Source organism: Hylaeus volcanicus, chromosome 6 (genome assembly GCF_026283585.1).
Source record: "Hylaeus volcanicus isolate JK05 chromosome 6, UHH_iyHylVolc1.0_haploid, whole genome shotgun sequence".
Classification (NCBI taxonomy): domain Eukaryota; kingdom Metazoa; phylum Arthropoda; class Insecta; order Hymenoptera; family Colletidae; genus Hylaeus; species Hylaeus volcanicus.
In genome coordinates, this window is record NC_071981.1 from 14745945 (window position 1) to 14772910 (window position 26966).

General features: G+C 42.4%; 1 protein-coding gene across 3 annotated transcripts in view; it reads left to right on the plus strand.

Annotated features, from left to right (window-relative positions):
- Positions 1 to 6682: 6682 nt before the first annotated feature.
- The window catches only part of LOC128878425 (LIM/homeobox protein Lhx9-like), a 30139-nt gene continuing 9855 nt past the window's right edge, over positions 6683 to 26966 (plus strand). For 2 of the 3 annotated variants that reach the window (XM_054126622.1, XM_054126624.1), the window contains exons 1-5: positions 6683 to 7046; positions 8645 to 8816; positions 12481 to 12788; positions 18062 to 18235; positions 19143 to 19375. In XM_054126622.1, coding sequence (XP_053982597.1) covers positions 12514 to 12788; positions 18062 to 18235; positions 19143 to 19375 — 682 coding nt within the window. In that variant the 5' untranslated portion in view covers positions 6683 to 7046; positions 8645 to 8816; positions 12481 to 12513. The remainder of the gene's footprint in view (positions 7047 to 8644; positions 8817 to 12480; positions 12789 to 18061; positions 18236 to 19142; positions 19376 to 26966) is intronic. The other variant, XM_054126623.1, reaches the window with a different exon arrangement.

The following is a 26966-nucleotide window of genomic DNA, read 5'->3' on the forward strand; positions in this document are numbered from 1 at the left end:
ATACTTCTGTTACGATTTGAAGAAAGTGATAATAATATCCCGCTGTCCTATGACATTGCGACTGCCATGCTCATTCTCGAGATTTAAAGCTCGTCGTGGTTTCTACAAACTAAAATATGATTTACCTGTTCCATGAATGATGGCGTTAAAATCGTAAGTGTAACTTCGGGATATGACTTTTGGAGCGAGCTAAATTTAGCTTGAACATTTGCCAGATTTTGAAATTCAGGATGTTGGAGTAGCGCAACCGCAGGAAGTTGACGAAGGTTCCGAGCACCACATTTGGAACTGACTCACCCGAGCGCATTCTTGAATTATGAATTTGGACAACGTCGTGGATGTCGTTAATGTAATTTTTCAAGGAGAAGATGTCTAGTTGCTTGCAATGTACCCTAACTCCCGTGCCAGTTGCATGGAACTCCAAAATCGGAGTACAAGTGGTAATTTTCATTAACGTTCTATGGGGTGAATTTCTGTTACGATTATAACAAAATGTATGTAACGTAGAATCAATAGATATCAATTACGAAGTTTATCGTAACGAACATGTTGTATAATATTGTTTGTTTGCAACGTATCCCATCTATGTGTCGTATCTATGTCACATTTATGTATCACATCTATGTATGGAAATAGGAGCATATTGATTGTTAAAATGAAAGCAAGTAAGGTATTATTCGTATACAAGCCAAGAATTACTATTTATGTTTTCCTTTTATTTAACAAACTCTGATGGGAGAAGAAATGGTAATTGTACAAGATGGTTCCTTTATCTTCTATCTGCAGATAGCTTGTAAAAGCATTTATTTTGATATTTCAAATTGGAAATGATAATCGTTACTAAGAATATTGTTGGTTGCTAAAAGTACATTAAGTAAGATGAGAATAGAGGTGTGACACATTCACACGTTTCAGAAAGTCATAAATCTCTGTATATTGTAGACTCTTCCCATTTCCCCGACGTATTATTGACGTACCAACCATAAATAATAAATATAAAAACATAAATATAAATCCTGACATAAGTGTGAACCAGTGGACAATGGGTTGTATCTATTAATCCAATTATTTCAGAAATTTTACTATCAATTCATTATTGTCCCAATATTTAATATTCATTTGACAGAGTTATTAATATTATAAAAAATGTAAAATTTGGATGATTAATTAGATTAATTCATATAAATGGAGCATCCATATATTTCATTTTCTTATACATTCATATTGGTCGAGACATTTGTTATAATTCATTTAAATTTACTATTCTATGATACATTGGAATCGCTACATTACTTTTGTGTATAGCTACAGCTTTTTTACGATATGTTCTACCTCGAGGACAAATATCATTTTGAGAAGCCGCATTAACGAATCTTCGCTCCAAAATTGAAGCACACATCTACAGAATTACCATCCATCGAGTAGGGAACAAATCAATACCTACACAAAAAACACGTACCCCCCCCAGCATAGTTCTCGGATCGAGATCACGAGTCCCTTCTCGAACCTGCACAATCCCACGTTACGTAACCTTTTCGAAAGACACTAATAAGCATCGCGAATCGAATCCAAGGAAAGCTACTCCAAATCCGTGTGTCGTCGATTTTCTAACGTTCTCCAAGGCATCGCCCGGACACTAAACCGCGAACTAAGGATCCCACGTCTTAAGGTTACCCTTCGACTAAATTTAACACAAAGTTCGCGTCGTAAATTTCTCGAGCGATTTCCCGAGGATCCACCTCTTGACGGAGCATCGTCGAAAACAGTCTCCAGCGGCGTCCACCAGATGACTCCAATTCTCGGCACGGATCCCAGGTCCGGGGATGCTGGTGGGACCAGTTCCATCTCCAGCTCCTCTCCTTCGTCGTTTCCCATCAGCACGGTGTCAGTATGAATAGCACGTCGACCAATCGTACGACGGCTTTATCTTCGTCCGGTCCTCCCATTGGCTGGAACCGGTTGGGCTTCTATCGAGCGGGCATCAGAAGGCCGCGCCTAGCGGAGAGGTTGCCGCTTCGGATCTGGGGTTAGTGTACCTTCGTTTTCCCCTCCAGCTGGCCGGAGAAGGACGCTCGAGGGACGCGCGTCGCGCGAGAGAGACGGAGAAAAATAGCGAGGGCGAGAGAGAGAGAGAGAGAGAGAGAGAGGGGGGGAGAGACAGAGAGAGGAGGACACGAGGGCGAAGGAGAGGAGATAGATCTAGTACTCGTCTTCTTCTTCGTTATTATTGCTTCCAGCCGTCCCTCCGCTAGGCCGTTTCGAAAGTTCCTGATCGATATGACGCCGCATCCCCGAAGTCTTGGAGCGAGGACTCTTCCTCCCCTACACCCTTGCGACTTGGTTGCCCTCGACGTCTTACGACCCTCTCGGCCGTAATCTCGAAGATTGCGAGTCAGGAGACCGAGGATCCGTTGATTGAGAGGTCTCTGGTGGATTTTTTGGTCCTCGCTCGAGAGAAACGGGGTTAGGGACTCTGCGCCCTTCTCCCGCACGATCGAGTCTTTTAATTACAACTCTGGGTAAATGAATTAGCTTCTCACTTTACAGGTGTATTTTTTACAGCAAGATAATACCTACACTATTTTTTGTCATAAACAGCTACTCCATTTTTTGTTATGAACACTTTTACATGTTCGATCGAGTCCCTTAATAGCAGATCTGTACAATAATTCTTGGAATGCATATGTATTCTTTGATGCTTGTTTTAACTTCATAATCGTAAAGGTATGGATTCTTCCAATTTGGAACTTGCCTACCGCGTAATAGAATAATGTACTCTTTCATGTTCAAGTTAAGAAGAAATTGATTGTTATGAACACTTACTCCATTTTGTTTTACAAACAGCTGCTCCATTTCTTGTTATAAACACTTTTACATGTTCGATCGAGTCCCTTAATAGCAGATCTGTACAATAATTCTTGGAATGCATACGTATTCTTTGATGCTTGTTTTAACTTCATAATCGTAAAGGTATGGATTCTTCCAATTTGGAACTTGCCTACCGCGTAATAGAATAATGTACTCTTCCATGTTCAAGTTAAGAAGAAATTGATTCTCGCGACTTGGAACACGTGTATCTTGAAGCAGATTTCATTCCAAGTTATAGACACTTGGTGTTCGCGTCCCTTCCTGTCTCTTCGAGTCTCATAATTGCAGCACAGAATTAATTCTTCAGAAACGATCACCAACTTGGACAAGACCAATTCGACCGCACGTCTACAAGATCCGTTGGGATTCTCGATGATTCCCCATCGGAGGGAAGCTTCTAGTTGTCACATTCCTCGTCGGGAAGGATCGCTTCCAGTTCCTCCTCTAGAGAACCGAAAGTAGCTCTGCAAGAAGTCATCGATCTTCCCGCGAGGATCCGAGATACCTGAACATCGCTGCTTCCCTATTGTTCCACTTACCGTAAACGGTGCTGCGCTATTAATTCGAAGAAAGTCATCGAACGTAATTGCCGTGAAATCCCGGTGACTCGAAAGCTCGAAAACGTCGCAAGAAGCTGTTGACCAGTGGTAGCAGCTTATAAAAGGCGAGGCCCGATTTGTAGAGGCTCGTGCGATTGTGCCACCCGCGGTTAATGAACCTAATGGGATATATCGAGAGAGCCACTCCAGAGACACGATTCTGTCGCCGAGGACGATGAATTTCCGTCGTGGTGCGCCGAATACACGCTACGGCTACTGGTTCGCGACGCCCGTCCAAATATAGTCGGCCGTTTGCAAGAAGGCGAGTCCAGAACTGGTCGCGAGGGACAATGCATCTAACTGTCACTCCGCCGGTTCGATTACAATTAAAGGGCGCTCGCCGCGGAAGAGAAAATCTGTTCCTGAATTCTGCGTGCTCCGACAAAAACAGGTGCACACCTTCGGCATAAGAAACGACGTTCTCGTTGCTCAACCGTTTCCTTTCGAAATCGGCGGCCGCTTCGTTCCCTTCCGTGGTTTCTTGACCGTTCAACATGGACGGTTGTATTTCGGCCATCAGGGTTTAACGTACTGCAATGCGACGGGAAATATTTTTGTATTTTCTCTTTCAAAGCGAAATTATATTCCTGAAATTGGACTCGTATTCGTCAAACATACCTGGCATTATTGCGTATACCAAATTTTCACAATTCACAGAGTGCAGAGCCGGCCATATGAATATATGGATGCATTCTTTGGAATTTCTCCTAGGGATGCATTCTACGAATATGCTAGTACTTACGAGTATAAACCTACAACACGGGTCCTCCGTGCTATTTTTTATTATAATTATTGCTTAGAGCGGTCTTAGAACTTTCAAAATAAATCTGGCAGTGTCAAAGAAGCGTGCTTCCACTTGATTCTAGCTACATCTTTCCAAGGGATAACAGTATGATCTGTAAGTCTAAAATTACGAGACATGCAAGAATACGCAAGAATTCTTCCTGTTGAATGTTATTATTTACTTCGTATTAATTATTAAATACTAATAACACTTAACACACTGTATTTCAGATAAATCCAAACGGTTACAGATAAAAAAGTTATAATACACCCCCGCTCAGAAGTATGTGGACACTAAATATCTAATAACAGTGGCGAATCTATTAATATGAATTACATCATTTATCTTTGGATATGTTTATGTTGTATTAGCGAATATATTTTATTAATAGTATTTTTAAATATCACATTAGTAATGATACAAACTATAGAGATAACTAGATAATGTTAACATTTTTGTTTACCAAACTTGGATGCTATTAATTTCTTCATTGCATCCGAAGTAATATTATCTCATTTATTTTGTAATATTTCGCCGTAAATCTGTTTGATATATCGAACCTTTTTTTTGAACTTTTCAATCTAAACGATCCCATAGTTCTACTATAAAATTAAATATGACAGTCAAATCTAATATAATTAAATGTTGTTAAATACACATCCAATATAGAATTTAGCAATAAAAGTTGTACAGTAATAATTCACGATGTATATTAATTATTCATTGAAAGTAGTACCTGTCCACAGATTTATGAACGAGGATGTATATAAATCATTAACAAAAGGTGGTACCACGTATTGCTGAGGACGTAGGTGAATAAATTTTATTTTCGATTCATTGGTTTCATTTATTTCACAATAAAAAAAAAAAAAAAACACGAAGAAAAGTGTTCAGAGGGGCATTGATAGAATAGGGGAGGGGTTTGCATTCGATAGTGGACAGTAGAATCCTCGATTTCTCGTTATCGTTAAATACTCAATTCTTTGTCCTGGTTAGAACAATCACCATAGAAAACGTTAAAGATAACAATTCCATACTTTACTCCCCGAAAACGGAAGAATGCTTTCCGCGGTTGTCCTGTATGTCCTCCCCGGCGCATAAAATAAAAACGAGTAAAAAGTCCAGACCACAGTTCGCAGATTCCCCTTTGTAAGATTCGGGAAGCCGGTTCGCCAAACGGCTGGTGGGGACGGGTAGGGGAATTATTGCTCGAAATCTGTGGGTCGAAACATTTCTAAGCGTTCCGCGGCGGGCCGGCATTCATTATTCATGATTAGCGCCTCCAGCCCCCTCTCGACGTCGTTCTCAAAGCGTTCGCCGTGCGTTCGCGTTTCACTCTCAATTAATTTGTAATCGGTGGGGGCCTCTCAATGGGAAGAGCACGCTCCCGCGAAGAGAAATGACGCGACACGCGAATGGTTAGTCACGCGTCAGTCACGCATACAGGTACAAATCGTTGCTCGAACGGGCCTGCCGTGTGTTCCGGTCCGGCGCCCAGGCGAAAAACGTGTTCCCGCGACGATTTTAATATCGCTGACCGTTTGTCAAGCGGCCGTTTCGAGATACCGTTGAGTCTCTTTTTGCGCGGTAGCTAAGTACCATCCACGGAAAACCGAATGTAAAACGAATCGTACCGAGGAAGACTCGGCTCGCGTTGAAAAATTAGAGCTGCGAGTTTTCCATTTGTTTCCACGATTCTGAATGAACCAAAGTCCTCGTATTGCCACTCGTTTTAACGCTAAACCTACCGACATTTCGTTTATATCTACTTCTATATCTATCGATCACATGTCTGGTCTTGAGGACACTTCGAGACACACGTGGTACTAAATCGAATAATACGTGAAACAATTGTACGTAATTTATGTATCGTATATAAGAACTGTGCACAGAAGTTCGAAAACAATCATTTGATCAGTCGTTGTAGGTTTAATGTTAAACTTGAGTAAGTCAAGACTTACGTTACAAATATCTACTCAAACCCAGAGAATCAAAACCTTTCAAGTCCCACGAAACGACCGATCTATCTCAATCTTATGATACAAAAGGACTGAAAATCTGCCTGATAAACGCGTGCTCCCATTTGCCTCCACTGCTCCGAATAAACTAAAATCCCCATATCAAAGCTCGTTTCAAACTCGTCCAGTCCAAGACAACCAACCAACCAAAACCCTCGAGGTCGCCAAGAAACAAGCGTAGAAACTCGTCGCGTCCCGACGCTGCGTCGACGAGGACGACGGAACCTTGGAGGCTCGCGAGGGACCAGGACAGACGCGCGCCGCGTCGACGCGCAGACGCCTGACGTCCCGACGTCTCTACCCCTCGAGCCAGCCGTCGAAAACCCCACCCCGTGCGTCGTCGACGGTGCACACGGGGGCCAACCCCTCTATCCTGCCATGCCGACGTCCGCCCCTGGCCCTGGTCTGGCCAGCCCAGGATCGTGCTATCACGCCGACGGGGAGCAGCTTCTCGCCTGGCACTCGCCGCTCGCTTGCGTCTTTCCGCGTCTACCCCCGTGTCACGCAGAAATTTTCGACTCCGTTCGGCCAAGAAAGAGAAGCGCCTCGCCCGCGAGAAAGTGGCGTCTTCCGGTCTCGCGTTACCGTCGCTGCGCTGGTTGTGCGAACAGTCGAGGATTCGGTGAACCGACGCGATCCGGCGGCGCGCGGCGACGCCGAGAAACGTGGTTGCGACGCCGGTGTACGCGGAGGAAAACGAGGATGATCAGGACGCGGACCAGGTGATAGAGGCTGGCATCGCTGGCCGACTACCCGGGGAACCGTGGAAGACGACAGGTAGACAGCTGCGTGTTGAACGAAGACGGAGATCGAACAGGGGAATTTTGGACGATCGACGGGAACGATGACGAGCTGTCGGACGGATGAATCGTGCTCGAACCGCAGATTGCATGAAATTGTTGCGGTCGCGAGTTCATTTTGTGATTACGAATGAATTACGGGATTGACGGTTCGGTTAACCGCGCTCGGGGATGATTTTTCGGTCAGGTGTCGGGGCCTGAGCGTAAACGCTGTCTTTCGAGTTTACGGAGCTGTCAATCGCGTCGTTGAATATCATTTGGGGGCGTTTAATCCTTTGACTGCGACGAGGTTGGACCTTGGATCATCCATGGTGTGCAGAACGAGAGAGTAGTTTATGTTAGGGAATTGTTTTGTGGTGTTCGTATGTTTTAGGGGGCATTTCGGTTTCTCAGTTTTAACACCACGCTGACCAATTTCACTGGTGTATGTTGAAATTCTTTTTAAAATTATATAGTTAGTAACTATGCATTTGCCGAAATTTTTAGTGGCAATTGTGAAAGTGTAATTGAGATGGGATTCTTAATCCATTTGCATCATTGGCGCATATATCCGCGCAATTTACTTGGACATTGAATTCGAATAAAATATTGGCGATAAGAACGAATTCTCCACTTTTTCCTGCGATGCAAATGGGTTAAAATAGTTAGTCATGAATACTTCCCATTGGAAAGCCATCCTATTTTTCCTGATTCCCTTAGTGGTTCGATGGTACTTAAATCAAGCGACTGTGTCAGTCAGGAAAGACGATCGAGTTTATCTTGGCGCTGCTCAAGCCACGTTTAAATATTTTTGGCTTTGCGCATGGATGTGGTTCCATCTTCAAAAATGGAGTCGTCCTTATCAAGCAATAAGTAGTCCAAATACTTGCTGACAGTAGTGTGAGATACTCCATTCAGAGTGAATACCAATCACGGAATCACCCACACTATAGGTGTTTATATTAGTTTGTTCATTTTCTGTATATACACTCTTCGTAACTGACTGTCTAAGGGTTAGACCGCGCCATTGCCTTTAACGAGATACACCGATGATTTACTATTTCACGTTCCTACAAACGAGTCAAGAAAATAATTTCAGATGGTTTCATAGTTTTTGAATTTAAAACAAAATAATACTCATATCTTAATCACAGTTGTCGCAAGTTTATTGCAAATTATTACATTCTTAGACACATTCTCCATTAGAATATTTATTGCATTTGGGATGGATTATCGTTGTTTTAATATCTTTGAACTTGTACCTAGCATGATACCATTCTATCACTCGACCAAGTCTTGATAGATTCAGCGCGAAATGAAATCAAAAAATTATCGTTATCGGAAGTGTAACGCAGTCTACGCCGTGCCAACCTAAGTTTTCGATCTGCACAACTTCGCAATCAAAGGGTTGAACTCCAGAAATCTAAAAAATCGAGCTGTTCGATCGAACAGACTGTCCGACGCGAGCATTCAACTTCCTCGCTTCGATTTTCCAACGCGATCGCCGTCGCGACAGTTTCCGACGGGCTCGAGAGCACGAGTTTCATTGATCGTTCGGTCGTCCAGCTTTGGAAAACTCGGTGCTCCTGGTTCAAGGTCCAACTGTTCCGATGGAAATAGCCAGGTTCGAAGAGTAAACCGAGAGGATCGTTCGCGAGGACCAGGAATAGGCGAGCCGACGGCCGACCGAGACGAGGGACGTCGACAACGTCGGAAGCGCCGGGTGGAATTCGACGCTGCGTTTTCAGCTGGTTAACCGAACGACCAGGTAGGTAAGAACAGAGGCTGGCCGATCATTAAAATTTCGCGGGACAAGGGCTGACGTTACGAGTTGACGAAAGGGTCTAGCAAGAGGGACGTCCGAATAGGCTAGAGAATGATTTCCGATGGTTTTTAGCATCTAGTCTGTCTACCTGACACGCCTCCCCGTGGGACCAAGGGCAAATTGTTTGATTCGTGTTACCACGGTGAATTATATCTACGATCTTTTCGGGATTTTATCGGGGGGAAGGAAGAGTGTTATCGTTGAGAAACAAGTACGATGGATATGTGTTTATATTTTAGTTGGAGATTCATCAAGCGTTAGATTCGATTATTTTATTTGTAAGAAACCGTGTAGAAATTAATTCTGTGCCTTTACATTCAATAATTTATATTGGTAATTTACATTACCAACATTTTGAACCCTGATCTTGATCTCCATTATAATGAATCTATGTACATAGTCTGAGTCTTAGAAATTTGATAATCGTTGCAATTTAGCTATATGAAGTTCAGTAGCTAACGAATTTTAACAAAATCTAGTTCGTGTTTGGTTTAGTACGTTACAGATATTGCCCCATGTGATTAATATTTGTTAAAACCTACAAATGGACCGTACAAGGTGTACCCCAAAGATGTATACACAATGTGAGTAATTTTAACTTTAGTTTTTGTTCACTTGTAATTCTTGTTTAAAATACAAAAGAAAAAAAACAGAGTATAAAGTTTCTTGGGACACCTCGTATGTAACTCAGTTGAATATCATACAACGTAAAATATTGCATATTTATTATTTACTTATAAAACGAAATGAACTTAGGGAACAGCCTAATATTCCATCCGATTTTCCCCGATGAAACAGGATTTTATGCATAATTGATCATTTAAAACGAATAGAATTATTTTTACCAAATGTGTTATAGCATCGAGGACTTCTATATAGTCGAATGCTTTTGATTACATTGACCTCTAAATCTATTATAGAAAGTATCGTATATTGTTGTGGTATGCTCCTTCTCCGCGAAAGTGAAAGTTGATACTTGTATTGCGATGATGATGTGCGATCTATTGTTCCATGGACAATTATAAAAACTGCATTTTCACTCAGTATGATTTCTGGATGGCAGGAATAGATTCCATCGAGAATGTTAAAAGAAATCAACGTTTACGAAAGAAGCAACGTGTCATTGGAAAGAAGGAAACTGTATCGTTAGAACGGTCGTTGTTGGAAGATAAAATAGAAACCTCGTAAAGACAGAATAGGAATGAGAGGAAAGTGTTTGTCATTCGCTGACGGGAAAATAGAAACTCGGAGTAGAAACACCAACGAACATTACTCAAGTGGCAGACAGAAGTTTATCGGAAATCAAAGACTACGTTTCTCACTGTTTACGAAGAATACTCTGCTATCCTCATTTGTCATTGCACAAAGTTACCGTTTACTCTGCATAATTTCTCTTCGATCGAATAAATCAATCACATGGCCTCTCGCTTGTTCCACAAAAGAGCACAGCGGGGCGTCGTCTAAACGTCATCTTTATTAAGTAGAAATGTCTATTTTGGACAATTTTAGAACATGTCAACTGTACACGAGGAAAATCCGTTTTCCAAAACGGTTTCGTACGAATCATCGAATATCAGGTCTTAGTGAACGACTTTATATTATTAAACAGAGGACATGAATATACTATAGTCGCTACTTATCCATTTTACGTATTCGTGTAATTTATTCTGTAATCATTTATATAATTTTGTGTTTTAAAATAATAATACGATCGCGTGTATAATATCAACGTTATGCAATGTGTACGAATAATTTTACATTAACTTCCCTGATGACAGATTAATTGTACATTTACATTACACACGAGTATTGCAATTAATAATTTAATTAATAAATAAAAATATTCTTGCTCTGAAAAGTCAAGGAACGATTACTTCTGATCAATTATTACAAAACTGTGGCTGTTTATGCAAATTCATAGATTTACAGTGTCATACAAACAACTGAGATTTAACACACTGTCAACGTGTTGAATGAGAGTATGTCTCATCTTACAAACAGCGTGACATGTATTTTATTATCGATATTATGTACTTTCCCATTTGTACATATCTTCACACAATTTCTCACATTATATATGCACAAACATCCGCAATTTAATTACCACCAATTACTCGAGCAAATATCTAGCCAATAGATTCGACGAAACGAAATCATCCTCGAAACGGGACCAAATAAAAAAAAATAACAAAAAATGGACAGATAAGAGAAAGGAGAGGGGATAAACATGGGGAGAATAGTTGTAAATCAGCGTGCACACGTACGGCCTAATACGTCGGTGACAAGCGGCAGCAAAACGGCGTCACCTTGGTAAAACGAGGTGTACGGTGATTCCAGGCGACGTCACCTTCCATTTAACTTACGGAAATCACGTGCGGACCGCGCTCGTAAAGGACGTTGAGTTATTGTGGCGATCCGCAAGGTTCTACTAATTAGCTCGCGGCCGATTCGAAACCGAGAGCCACTACCCCGGGAGTCATTCATTAACGGGACAGCAGTCACGAATTGTTTTCATTCATCGGTTCTTGCGTGCCCCGCTGCCGAGAAGTGTCCTGAATGAATGCGGCCGGTCTGCGACGTCGTCACTCCTGAAGGATCGGAGTCCTTCGACAAACGGAACCTCGTCATCGCGATGACGACGAGAAAAAGTCCTGCGACGAACAGGCCGGATGGAGGATGGGTTAGAGGGGAGGATTTTCGTGGCCAAACACGAGGGACGAGTGATCCACGAGCTGGAGTGGTCGTCGGTTGAATACAGGGTGTCCACGAAACAGGTGGATTCCTCGAGGAAGGCTGACGAGATGGAATCGGAATCGGTCGACAGTTTTGGGGACGTGTCGAGCCTGAAGGAAATTAATGGAGCCTGTCGAAAGCGAAAGTCATCGAAAATATGTTTTGAGAGTTTGTCGATTTTATGGGAAATTTTGGGGAACCGGGTTTGAAGCAATGTTTGGGATATCAATTTTTCATCTTTCATGAAAATCTTCCTACATACGTAATTAAAATTACAGGATTTTATTTAATCTTAAATGAATATTTTAACCCTAAAACTACCAAGCCGTGTACTTCAAGCATCTTTTTAAATACGGTTATTAACAATGAATCTACTGCGATGGAACAGTTATTTTAATAGAGAATTAATTAGATTGAGAAATTTGTTCGTTCCTCCTCTCTTTAATTACAAAAATACAATTGTAGGTATGTTTGTATTGTAGGTATACGTTGATCTCCGTGATTTTACTGTTAATTGAACAGTAATTAGTATTACGACGTTGTACTTAATTAAAACATCCTACTGGCTATCACAAAGCCTTCCAGAGTATCCTAATTTTTTGTACGTCTTCTAAAGTACTTTAACCCCTTAACGTCGTATAAAATTACAATAAAAGAATACGAATGGTCGGTAGGTTTAGTACCGATAAAGTCTATCGTTAAAAGAGCCCGTTAAAAATGTTCTATTAAGAGTCAGCTATTCCATACGTAACAGCCCAATAAATTCCCGAGCGGGCACGATCGAGACTACTCGAAATCGTCGACAGAACTCGGAAAGATCGTCGCGAATCGAGCTGTAAATCTCGCTAAATGTCACCGATCCGTTTGTCCGCAGAATGCGCCGGTGGTTGCGGCCGTCCTCCTCGAGATGCTGAAGGAAGTCGGCTGCGGGAGCAGCACACCCCCGCCAGGGAATGGCGCCGTCAGCAACCGGCAGATTGGGACCAGCGAGAACAACGCCGACGGAAGCCTCGGTTGCGGGGGATGCGGCAGAGAGATAGCCGAGCGATGGTACCTGAGGGCCGCCGATCGTGCGTGGCACTGCGGCTGTTTGCGTTGCTGCCATTGTCGGGTACCATTGGCGGCCGAGCTGACTTGCTTCGCCAGGGACGGCAACATCTACTGCAAAGAGGATTATTATAGGTTAGTGCGAGTAGTCGTAAGAGGATTACATGGCCCGGGCCGAGGGGTTACTCGGTACGAGGTCTAGTGAGTCACAATCGTCATAGGGAATTTTTTGGGGCCATTTCGTTGCGAAATGTGCGGAAAGGAGTCGCGCGATACTAACATTTTAACTAAAGGATCGCTTAGAAGCAGTCTTCGACTTAGAAGATGATTATTCTAATATTAGCCCTTTGCACTCGAGGCCTTTTTTTCTGGTATCTATCAGCAACTCGAGATGCTTTCTTAGCATTCTATTGTCACGAATGCTAAGCTTAGATTGACTTCGAAAATGAGATCTCTAATTTGAGATTTGAAAATCAGGTTACCTTTGCCTCAACGACAATCATTTTATTGATACTTTGAGTTTCAAAGAAATTAAACCTAAAGGAAACCTGACTGAGTAATCTGAGTGAGAGTCACCTCTCGAGTGCAAAGGGTTAGTATGGAGGATGAGTCACCCAAGCTTTGTAGTTACAATATCTCCGATGCTTTTGACGATAGGTAGAAGTGTCAGTACAGAAATGGTTTGTTTAGAGGAGAATATACTATGGCAAAGAAGAGAATTGTTTCGTGGTCATAGTTTCCGAGATATCGAGGTCATTCGCGTCTTCTAAGCGGGATGTGGTATTTTTATTATTATAGTATTCTAGCTGATAAGAAAGTAAAGTCAAGCTTGATCATAGAATCTACCCCCTAGAGCTTCTTTTATTATGTTCCTCCTATTCATTCCTGCAAAATGGAAACACTTTAAATTCATATCTAAACACACCAGTCGATGCAATAGAACGTCAATTTACAATCATCCCACATTCCGTCTGAATTTGAAAAGTAGTGGTATCTCGTAAACCGATTCGTAGAAATCCACGAGCATTTTAAGTTATTCTCGCAATGTTTCATTCTAAACTGAACTCGGAAGGCTTGAAGAGTGTACACAACTATTTTCAGATTTTTAAAAAGACTTTTACATAATGAGAAACGTGTCGGAAATGAATGGCCCTTTAGAGTTTCGTTTAACCGGGAAAACGTTTACGGAGAGTTAATGCATTTCTGAAATTTCCCGCGGACTGAACTACTCTTTTTCCAGTAGTATCGTATAGCGGGTACGCGCGAAACAAAGCGATTTCGATCGCGGTACGCGTCGAATTGCAAGAATGACGTCCGGAATTAATGCAAGATCCGCTGGTCTCCGTTCTGCCGGTCCGCCGTACGGCTTCCCGTTTCAGTATTTATTGGGGTATCCGTGAATTTGCATAGGAGCATCCGCCCCGCTCAAAACTTCGCCCCTGGACCACACAAAATGTCTACTAATGGCCAGCTCAGAGCCGTGATACCTAGGTAGCCGAACCGGGACCTGAAATTCCACGTTGGTGATATACTCGCCCCGATAAAAAGACGCGGTCACGATTTCCAGTAATACCTTTTCGCCACCGGACGGCACTACGTTTTTCGTCGTGTTCTTTTTCCCTGTTTCGGTGGCGATCCGGCGGTTGGATCATTCATTCAACCGCTTCACACTTTTATTAGATCTTGTATACTTGTGTTGTAAATGAAACAACGAGGCGACAATCGTTTCGATCCATCAATTGTCCTCTTGAAGATACTCGATGGCAGACGTCATCCCTGTGATTCATGGACAGTTATGTTCAGTAGAGCCCATTTATGTACACTCTCGCTCATGAATATGTGGACACTTACTACTTTCAGTGAATAATTAATATACACCGTAAAGTATTACTATATAACTTTTGTTGCTAAATTCTGTATTGGATGTGTATTTAACAACATTTAATAATATTAAATATTTTGAGTGCGATATTCAATTTTATAGCGGAACTATGGGATCGTTTAGATAGAAAAGTTCAGAAAGAATGTTCAATCTATCAAACACATTTACGGCGAAATTGTACAAACTAAATGAGATAATATTACTTCGGATACAATGAAGAAATTATAATATTCGAGTTTGGTAAAAGAAATTTTACCAAACATCTTGTTATCTCTATAGTTTTTATCATTACTATTGTGATATTAGAAAAAACTACTAATAAAATATATTCTCTAATACAACATAAACATATCGAAAGATAAATGATATAATTGATATTAATAAATTTGCAATTTTTATTATATATCTATTTCTATTAAAGAAGTATCCACATATTTCTGAGCGGGGGTGTAATTAATTTTCTCCTTACAATAGACATACATATGAGTCATTCATTGCACAAATCGATTAACTCCATAAAACAAAAAGTTGAGAAATGCGATGAAATAATGTACATTGTTTTCTAGAATTCCCTTTATAGTAGCTTTCATCTAACGGTATATAAAATTAATAAGAACGAATAGTAAAAAAATACACGTCATTAATGTCACAATTTGTATGTGACTGGTGGAGTTAATCGATTTGTGAACGACTCACGTAAGAATGAATCAAAAAGTTTTCGAAATGTGAGACTCTAAAATGTCAAACAAATAGTCTATTGATGTACACAAAAATTAAAGAAAAATAAAATTAGTTTTGCAATGGGAGACTAAAAATTTCATAGTCGCCTAAAGGTCCTTTTTCCCGAAAAACAGTTCTCAAGTGAGAGGTAAATACGTTAACGAATTATATTCAACCTCCTGTCTGACCCTTAAAGTGGAGGACAAGTTATTTTTAAAGGCGTAGTGCAAAGTTGCTTCGACATGCAGTAAAAAGGTTGAGTTAGAGAAGTAATTTACAACTTCCCTTAAACTGTCACTGAACAATATTTTCTACTTGAAAACTTAGAGCAAGGTTTTCCAACGTAGCGCAATTAAAAGGGAAGACAAGCACGGCTCCAAACGCCCCGACCGACGCCTGCGTTAATTTATAACAAAGATACAAATGTTTGAATCTCTCCTACAAATTGGACATTTCATTTGCAACAACCTGACGATTAATTTCTTCTCTTGGTTTCGCATTTCCGCAGCTGGCGCGGAATAGAAGTACCTAGTTTATTATAACAAATATAAAAGGAGCGAGGCAACGAAAGTAGATCGAAAGAAGTAGGAGCGTTAGACGAAGCCTTCATCCTTGATGGATGATGGATCGCGTTCGAATGCGAAGCGTTGTCCGTTATCTCCTCGCATCGCGCGCTCGTAGGCGGAGGACTCGTCGAGCGGACTGTCGGAGCGTCGTAGATTAAGATATTAAAATGCAAAGTCTCGATGAATGATATTAATTAACTTTAAACGCGGCCATTGCGGAGACGGTAATTAGATGCGAGGGGAAATCTGTTTCTGTGTTTTTTGCCTATGAAGCTCTGTTTCCGTTGGATTTCAGAGCGTTTCTCGGCGAGACCAGGCGGGAAGCACGCGTTGCATAATTCCACGAGTCCTCGAGAGCGCGAGATCGGTTTCTTCGCTTCTTTTTTTTTTTCTGCTCTCTCTCCATTGCTCGCGTTAAGCGGATCGAAATTGTTAAATTGACGAGCTCCGACGGGTAGGGAAACGTTAAATATTCAATTCCGTATGAATTATTCAATCCGGAAGTATCTCCCTGGTAGTCGGTGGATAATGCCAGCGGAGCTTTTCGAAAGCACCGACGCCGACGTGCGCGTGAATTAATCGTCGGATTGAAAAACTGCTCCCGCGGACAATTGGAATAATATTAAAATTTTGTTTGCTGATACTTTAAACATACATTTCACCGCGAGAATATTCGTCAATTTTACACTTTCACAGGTCGATTTTCTTGAAATCAAAGCCTTGCATGAAAATTTATTTTGAAAGATTTATTGCATGAAAGATTATTTTCTCACGTAGAATCACCCCCTTTTCGCTTGTACCACAAGTTATCGAACAACCTGTATATCTAAGAAATAAAATACTGTTTATGTTACGCAACATAGCTTAGTCATATACCGTGTGTACTTGTATCGATTATACTTTAAGCAAAAGGGAAAAAAATTCGAATTTCCGGAAGGACCGAAGTGGTGTAACCCCTTAAGAAGCCCTCCAAGTTAACCCCCATCTTTCGCGCTGATCGTCGGTGACAGAGGATTCCAGGCGAGGGTGGAACCCACGGTGAACCGGTATTCCTCGAGGCTGGAACGGCTGGTGGTTCGTTAGAGAAGAGTACAAGCTCCCATGCAATATGCAACGATCCATATCCGAGCCCTTTGTCTCTATTTGGTTTTCGCGCTTCGGAAACTGTAACGTTGTCCCGATCGTCGACGGCCGATATGAGGCTCCGTATGGAACAAGAACTCCCCCGCGTTCCACCCTCGTCGCGTTATGGTGTATTAGTGGAAGAAAAACGCTCCACGGAGGGGGACAGCATTGTTCTCCGATTTTGGTCCGAGCGGATAGTCACGAACAACGGGGGTCACGTGCGCGAACGGGGGAAGAGAGGCCGGGATCGATGAATTCGAGCGACGATCGGGATCGTTGATTTTGTAATTAGGGGATTCTACGAAGAACGCGTGATCGGGAACGGTCGCCTCCGAGGAACCCGGAACGACGATCCGTAGGACTCGCTCCTCGTGGAGAATTGAAACGGTTTTGTCGTACCGTGGGGGGTTGATTGGTCTTCTGATACACGAGGAAGACGTAGCTCGACGGGATCGCATTGTTCGGTCATCGTGCACGGGATATCTAAGCGAGCTTTGAACTTTTTATAGGAGTTTTGCAAGTGTGGACCCTCGTTCATAAATACGTGGACACTTTCGTTGCTAAATTCAATATTAGATTCAACAACATTTAATAATGTTTTGCTCCGAGTACCATATTCAATTTTATAGTGGAACTATGGGATCGTTTAGATAGAAAAGTTCAGAAGAAATGTTCAATATATTAAAAACGTTTATGACGAAATATTACAAAATAAATGAGATGATATTACTTCGGATACTGTGAAGAAATGAATAGTATCCAAGTTTGGTAAAAGAAATTTAAAAAATGATACGAATGCTTCTAGGATTGACTGTATATGAATTCTATACCTGATATAATAATATCGCAACTACCGGTAGCACGTTTGAAATTTTGTATAATTCAGAACGCTTACTATCTCCGTTGTTCCAGAACGATAACGCGTTATTAGAACCTGTAAAATGTTGTTTATTTATATCGCAGCCCTCATAGATTGTCATTTCTACTCTCATCGACGGCACTATAACGTCAGCCAAAGCTGTCGACGTTAAACAACCGGACGTGAAAGTGAAAGCGTGAGCCTGGAACTCTGAACACGATTCGCCAAACAATTCCGCCGCATATTCTGTTCCCAGGTTGTTCGCCGTGTCGAGATGCTCTCGATGCCGGGCAGGCATCTCCGCCTCGGAGCTGGTGATGCGCGCTCGGGACCTCGTGTACCACGTCGCCTGCTTCACGTGCGCTTCTTGCGGCACCCCGCTGAACAAGGGCGATCATTTCGGGCAAAGGGACGGGCTGGTCTACTGTAGGTGAGAAACACGAGCCCGAATTACCATCCTCCAAAGGCCGTCTCTTTGTTATCAACGAGTTTGATGACGAGAGTGACAGAAACACGAGGCGCGTCGACGTAGGACACTTATTATCCGTCTGTTCGCCGCGTAATGACAGCCCTCAGGCGCGGGTGAATCCGATCTTTCCTATTCTGAGAAACGGGATCGAGTTCGAGCTCGACGCGCGTTCTCGTAAAGGGAAAACGTCGCGGTGCCGCTTCCCGCTCCGCCGGATCGACGGGATCGGTAGTAGCGGCTTATCACCGTTCCTCGCGCACGCCTATCGCTTATCGCGCTTAATAACACTCTGCGATCCGTCGTATTTATTTAACATTTGTTACACGTGGACAGACGCCACAGAGTTGTCGCATTAATGCGAAATGATAAAAGAATGGATTTCGCAAAGTCCGACGCGTTGTTATTCGTTTATACGTGTATCGATCGAATTATGCGATCTTATAGCAGTAGCATCAGTGTGAAAAGCAAACTCCCGCAATGTAACGCAAGATGTAACACGCCTAGGATCGCGCGGCCGTTTCAAAATAGACGCCCCTGGCCGGGTTAAAATGATAATACCATCAACTGTGGCCAATTCGAAAAGGTAGCAAGTGCCAATTGAGTTCGGAGTCTCAATCGGCGCAGTTGTACGACTCTTCCATTCGGATGAAAAGCTGGCGATGGTACAACCCAGCTCCGAGAATCACGGTAGACGCTCGATTCGCCGATCCATCGATCCGATCGAGCGGAAAGCGGTCGGGCCATTAGTCTGTCTTCTCTCGCGAGCGAGTTCGCGTTCGCTCGTTCATCGAACTCGGAGGATAACGCAGGGTCGCCACTGAAATACTCGACAGCAAGGTTCACGAATGACGAGCTGGTCGGTCCCAAGACCTCACTATGAGTTGCTCTGCTGCGCGGGGGATTACGGGAGCGGAGCTGGCAGTATCGAGGACATCGGTTCACCAGGGGTGTCGCCGCTTCCGGCTTATTACAGCGCCGCGGAGCAGAGCCCGATCACCACTTCCGGTACGGTGCAGAAGGGCAGACCTAGGAAGAGGAAGCTGTCGGAAGTCACCGGCGCTGAACTACCCGTCACGATGAGGCTGGCTGCTGGCGCTCTTGGTGAGTACTTTGATTTTTTTAAATACATGTTTCTTCTGTGTCCTGGCTGCGGGCTCCTACTCAGCCCTCCCCCCCCCCCCCATTTAAATAAATTTTGTTGCATTAACCGAATCGAGCGCAAAATTTGTTTCTTACGGATTTGAAGAGCGCATAAATAGTGCATTATTATGCAATTTTTTCCTTAAATTTTATTTAAGTGGAGGGACTAGCTAGGTAGACGTCTCCTACGTACATAATACCATGATTGCGATTTACAAGGTACTTCGAGGTAGGATCTTCTGTGTTACTGTGGAGGGATAGGGATACGGAACTCTTGAGGTTTTTTATTAAAGTATACAAGAAACAGTGGATTGAGTTCGTGAAGAGCATATATAAGAAGAAATGATTGAGCCACATTCGAATTACAGTCTGTCACTTCGATTTCAATAATTGTTTACACTAAACTCGAGTATCAACTACACGAAGAACGCAAGTAAAGGTGATGTTCGAAGTAAACAATGGCAACGGATAACGGGGGACTTATGCACAAATACTTATAATTTGTATTATAAGTTTGTCGTTTAAAGTCATTAAAATAGTTCTACTGTAATAGGTATTGGTTAAAAATATTCTTCATTTTGTCAATTTTTTTTTAATACTTTATTGGCCTAGTTCGCGCTACAACCACATGATAATTAATAAATCAAAATCATTTATTATTGATACGGTCCACCAGAGCGAACCCAATCACGTTAAGATTTTATATCTGCTCCACTTGATACCGAAACTCAGCAAAAGAATCGTAAATAACATCTTGTACATACATGTACCAAATGGACATACATATAATACATACAAATAAAGTACGCATAAATAAACGTACTGATTTTCTAAAAGTTTATGCCAAGTACTTTGAATGCAAATAAATCATAAATATTGCCTCGGAATTGTTAAAAAAAGAAAATGAGCACTTTCTTAAGATCTTCGGGATGCAGTTCATTGGAGTGCAAAGAAAACTCTGCTCGAACCGAACTCGAACAGTCCTCGTCGTCAAAGGGTGTCCACTGTAACAGAAAAGACTGGATCCCTCGTTTGGATCGTAACAACATCGCGCCTCCGTCCAAGCGAGCCGTCGATTGATTAATCGCGCGACAAAAGAGAGAAAGCCAGGAAGGGCGGGTGGAAAAGAAAACGCTGGACCCTTTGTTCCTCTCGTCGTACAGTCGAAACAATAAAGAATTCACAAGAATCCAGTCTCGGCTCTCGTTGGGCCGAGGACGCAAATACGTGTAATTGGCAGCGGTGAAACAACGCCGGAACGTAAGAGAGGTTACGGTAGGGGTTGCCAGGGGGATAATTGGGCCGGATGGAAAACGGGGGTGCGCATTCAAACATCGGTATTAAAACCTTGGGAACACGTGGTACACAGTTCGCGACCTCTCTTTCTTTCCATTCCGTGTGTAAGTTTGCAAATATCTCGTACTCTCTTGAATCGGTCTAGGCACCTCTCTGTTCCACTCGTCAGCCTACTCTACATCCCTCGAATCGAACAAGTTAGTCGGGGGAGTTGCATTATTTGCCATGCAATGAGTATAATGGCTGGTTCCTTCGGCGTGCAAACATTTGCAGTAGCTCTCGAGGATAGCGAGCCGCGAATCGGCTAGACACGATTGTTCCAGCTCGTCTCGTTAGGTGATTCTTTGACGAAATTTCGCCTTCCGTCTGTCTAATTGATACTCCAGGCTAGAGCACCGTAGTAACATCGAAAATGTCCTTAACACTGCTAAAGACTAATGCTAAACGAGGCTTCGAGTACTCGTTCTCGATAAATTGCATAACGAAGGGAGAACTAGTTATTACGATCATCTTGTTCCTAACTGCGTTGGGGCAGAATGGATTTGTTCAGCGGTCCTTGAATCCCAGAGGTGATAAAACTGAGAAAGCTTTAGTACTCTTGGGCACTCTGCGCGTACTACACTAAATATTATTTCTTTCACTGTGAAATATAGCAACACTCGTATTTTTAACACTAAACGTATCTCGACCGGTCAAGTGACCGTTTTCAAATTTTTGTATACAGTTCTTGTATGCTATATGGGAATTATATACAATTGTTTCATACATTATTCGATTTAGTTCAAAGTAAAATATTTTTGCATTCAATTGGAAAAAGTGTCGTGGAGGCCAGTCTTTGTTCCATCACGATAGAAATATTTAGAAATAAATGTCGGTAGGTTTAGTGTTAAATGATTCAGACATCCAAGTGGAAATAAAGATCGATTACATGAGCTGAAAGGATACGATAAACAAAAACATTTATTTATAAAAGTATTACTAACCTCATCGCAGAATTACTACAACTACACCTACCGTTGATACAACTCCGGTACAATAGAATACTATCTGAAATTCAGTAGAATGATCCATCACTGATCAGCCATTCTATTCCCAGAAAATTCAGTCCCTCGATAAACTACTCGCGACGATCCAGACCATCCCACGTAAAATTCTGAATACCATCAGAGATTTTCAGACCCAAATTTCACGCGAAATATCCCGCATGTATTTCGAAAATGTCAAAATTCGCAAAAATAGTTTTGTCGAGGAAAGGTAGGCCTGACACTCCATATGTTCCGCGCAAAGCACGGGACAAAAATATTCTGGCAATATTTTTTTCTTATTCACTAATATTCAATTAATCACTGTACCAAAAGCCAGTCATTTCAAAATGACGTAACTTCATTTTTTTTTTTTTAGTATGTTTCAAAATACGCTAGACGGACGGTCTTCGTAATCATCAAAGGGTTATTCTCAATTGAAAATGACGTACGGAAAATCGTCACTGGTTCTAAGGCTATTAGCGAAAAGAATAGAGTAAGAAACGTAACGATGAAATTGTTTCGCCATGTTTACGACGATTCGATGGAGTTCAAGAGTCGAGCACCGGTCGCGCCGGTTGTCAGTTATTTTATAATCGACGCGCGATCAGAGGGAATCACTTTCTGACTACCGACTGGAATTTACGACCAACAGCCATAAAATCGTCCATGAAGTCGAGCGACGCGTTGGCCAGGTCGGGGTGGGAACCGACCGACTGGTTCGGGTTTTATTGTCTTTATATATAATTGGGACACTTTTTGCCCCGTTGGGGAGATCTCACGAACTATTCCGTCTGGACGTCGACCGGCGCGTTCGATGAATCGCTGGAATTGCGATCGCGATAAGTCCGTCGTTTCTCGGCCATTGAAAATGCTTTCGCCGCGGCCGTGGCTCTTGTACGCTGAAAAATTAGTTCCATCAACGTCGAGCCGCCTCTCTCCACGAGGGGGGAGGGGAGAAAAAGCGGACACCTTTTTTGAAATATTTTCCTCGTGATTTTGTGGCTTCGGAGTTGCGAGAGCGATATTCCTGATCGAGGAATGGACGAAGACATCGATTTGGAACTGCGAGAGGGTTTGAAGCTCTCTATCCGAATTCTATGAAATCATTTTTTAGGTTTTTGTGGACTAGGAGTTTGAAAGAAGACATTTTCAATTTTTTAATGTCAGGGTTTATCGTGCATATATTGAATAATGGAAAAATAATTTTTTATCGAATTTTTTTTTAATAAAGTGACAGTGTTGTAAATTTTGTGCTCGAGTGGTCTTGTGCTAAGGGTGGATACATTAATAACACCAAAATTTAAGTGAATCACCAATAATTATTCAACTTCAATAAACATGAACTTATCCCGAAAAAATCACAAATTAGATGGTGCCATTGAAATTTCACCCCTTGTCCTACTACTTACTGCACAATCCCGTGTGCCATAGTCAAATATTAATTCCCTCGTGCACGTTCGTACGACATGTCTGACTCGTGCTTTTCACATTCGATTTAACCCTTTGAGGACAGAATTACAAATATTTTACTAGGCACATTTTCATTTTTACAAATTATTTAAAAATACGTGTATAAATGAAATTATGGGAAGAAAACGTCGACAAGATGTCTCGATTATCCTCCAGGACATAGGCAATACATGTTCCACTATGGTTTTTACTAGAAACCAGTAGGCAAAGAAATTAATTCTAAATTTGTGGTTAGTGGTAGCAACCAGTTGTCTCGAAAGGGTTAAATTCCTTATCCCGCGGTCTCGCGCGTTGTTGTAGGCTAGAGGGTTGATTTCAATTACATTTGTTAATTTTCACGCGTCCATGATGGTTTCCCGCGTCAAGGCCGCGCAAATGTTCGTCTCTCCAGCGTGCACGATTTGAAAGAGGTTGAGAACCACCGTCACAGCCGACGGAGGTCGATCGAGGCGAGGTCCCCGAGAAAACCGAAAAACCCAGAGAATTTTTTCATCCCCCGGAAGAGCAAACGGTCCGCGTCCTGGCGAGCAATTTCGCTGGACGCGTCCCGTCGTTCGGTGGCGCGCTCGACGAGCGAAGAAAAGGCTAGGCCCCTGGTGGACAGTGACAGATGGGTATCGGTGGCGAGATGCATCGATTGGCCGATCTGGCCGGAAAAGAATGCTGCCGTGGCCAATACGTGGCCGCTGCCAGCAGAATGGCCGGCGGAACACTATAATGCCGCCTGCGCGAGTTTCTTGCTGTCCTGGCGTCCCTCGTTCGCCAGGACCCTCTCGGTCGTGCCATCCGCGTGATTTCGGCCTCTAGCTCCGGACCTGACAAATTGTAATCTCATTCTTGAACCACGAAATCCATCCGCCAACCCCTCCTCCCCTCCCGCCCCTCCACCACACCCCCTCGTTCGGCTCCCTACCGCTGGTCGCGTCGCCGCCGCGACGGCTTCTGCTTGGGAACCAGGCCAGTTTGGTGAAAAAACTGGCGTATTCCTTTTGCAGCCGACCTGGGTTGCGTTTATTGATAGAGCTGGTTCTAGGGAAAGCGATCCTTTTGGGAATTGGACGGGTGATTGCGCGCTCGGCGACGTGGACCGTGGACTTTTTAGTTTCTGTGGGAAAAGAGATCGCTCGGTCTCGGGGAGAACCGTCTTTGGGGAGACAGAGTTTTTTGAAATCATGTTTTGGGAGAGCTGAAGGTCGAAAATAAAATTTGCATTTCTGTTAAACAGAACGTATGTTCCAACATCTCGCAAACAACAAACAATGTATTCATCGATGTATGGTCAGGTGTACGTTGTAATAACGAGTAAAGTACTGTAGTGTCCGAATATTAATACGAGTCACTGTATGTATTGTTTTGCTCGACAGGACTATGGATTTTCAAGATAATTCATTCTGGAACCTTTCGTACAAAATCAAATGTATTGCAGGAACATTTTAAATAAATTAATATTTGTTCGTGAGACTTCAAAATCTTGGTTTTTAATTTTGCAAATATTAAACGACATCTAGAACTATCTTCAATGTGAAAAGTATGGAATATTCTATGGTCCGCTGTGTTAGCTGTTTTAAAAAATGTTTCTGTGATCATTTTTCACTTCATGGCTTTATCACAAAATAGTAGGAAATTAGAGAAAACGAAACAAATGACTAATCCCCGGTAAACGAGCTAGGTTCGCCAATTACAGCTTCATAACGTGATTCTAGACTCGTGAAACTAGCTTATCGATAAATCAAATGACAAAATACTAGCGAGCACAAGTGGAAGAGACGGAGAAGAAGGAGACAAATAAGGGGTGGGAGAGGAAGAATTATTGGAAATGGCGGACAACAAAACAACGCGCAGCAAGTTTAAAAGAAGTAAAGAATTCCAAGGAACGTGCAGAGACTGAAAGATTTGTTCGCACAAATTCAGAATAATAATCGATGTGAACTGCCGCGTTTACAGTTTTGATTTACCTGTATGCGTCACGCACCACGAAAGATGACCTCACGTAAAATATTGAAGACGATCGTTGATTAAGAAACTGTCGCCCAATTAAATATAAGAGTCGAGAGCATAGTCAAAATTGTTTTTGCTACTATAGATCGAATGAATGAAGTGCTTAAAATAATTTCAACCGTAATAAGACTTCTATACAAACCAGCTTAGCCAACCATAGCGGTCTCTGTTTCAATCTAACTGGTTTCAATTACACCTCAAACCGTTTCTCATATTTCACAATTCTTGGCAACCAAATCTGCTCAACGAACAAATTCGTCTGTGAATAAACATAAATTCACCGTTACCATACTCGATTGATCGATGCCAATTACTCCTTGCATAAATTTGACGGTGTTTCTTGACCTGAGATAGTAACAATACCCCATGAAGAAATACGAGCGAATAAAATGTACGTTCAAAGGGGTTTTTTGAACGGAAAATGAAATTGGAAAAATTCTGGCATTCGCACGAAGGGAATTATCGCTGTTAAATCTATCGAAGATCGATACGCAAGAAGCGTGGTGCTGACACTGAGAACGAAATACGAAGTAATTAACATGTTGGTCCCCACGTCACCCGGAAATTGATGACAGGACCTTTTTATTATAGAATTTAAAAAAATTAATTCCAAAAGTGAGGCGATAATCAACATAAATCTGGATAGAATTTGTGAGTTTAGAGAGGTTAAAAAATTAAATGCTACCACTAATATGAAATGACCTAATCTTCAACAATCTTGAGAGAAAATTTTAACTTCATAGAAATTTTCACGGATTTTAGTCGGGCAGTCAACGTGTTAAAAAACTTACGAATGGTGATAGTGCAACTACTTTAGCAAAATAATACGGTATTGAGAAGTGAACAATTATGGTCACTAAAAACCGGAAATATGCTATCGGGATCTATTCGTAACTGGCTTCTACTCATCGGAAAACTACAAAATCCATGAAATAATGAAACGTTAGACAATGCAGTATTTGGGTTGTTCACAGAATATACACAAAACGGGATACTTCTTTTCGGGCTTAAGAGCTACATTTACTTCCAGTATTTGTGATTTTTATTACCAATATTTACTGTTCCCTTTTCCGAAATTCATACATGAAAATCAACACCGAGAAAGTATAATACAAGGAATATTTTACTATCCCAAAAATTCTCTTATCAGAACACCGATGTCCCCGATTAATTTTGATAATCGAGGTTCGACTGTACTTTAAACCTACAGGCACGCAAGAAATCAACAGCTCGTCCTCGTTACGAACCTCGATGGCTCGTAACGAACCTAATCTTTCTTCGATTCCCCAAAGAGTCACGGCGAATCCGTTCGTTTTCCAGCGATCGAATTGGAAACAAAAATCCGTGTCGTTCACCCCGGAGAACAGAACGAATTCCAACGGCGGTGTGGCCGTCCGCGAAAGCGGTTCTTCTCTTTTCTGGATCGCGAGCCGGAGCAGCCCGTCGTCCGCAGGGAATGGAAGTTCGGGACAATAAACAGTAATGGCGGATACGTGCTCGGGGATTTACTTCTGGGTGGACTTCCCCCTCGCTCTCCGGCCGCTCACGGCGTGGTCCAGCGGCTGTCCGCGAACGTCGACTGGAACCCGTTCTTTCTCCCGATTGAATTCAATGGTTACCCTCGTCGTCTTATTTATTGGATGCGTTCCTTCGCTCCGGCGGCGCGCAACAACTGCAACTTGCAACGGCACTGAACGGTTGCACCGATGTCGTCCACAATGCCTCTCCTTTAGAGCCGACGTGCAGCATTGCTGGAGAAGTAT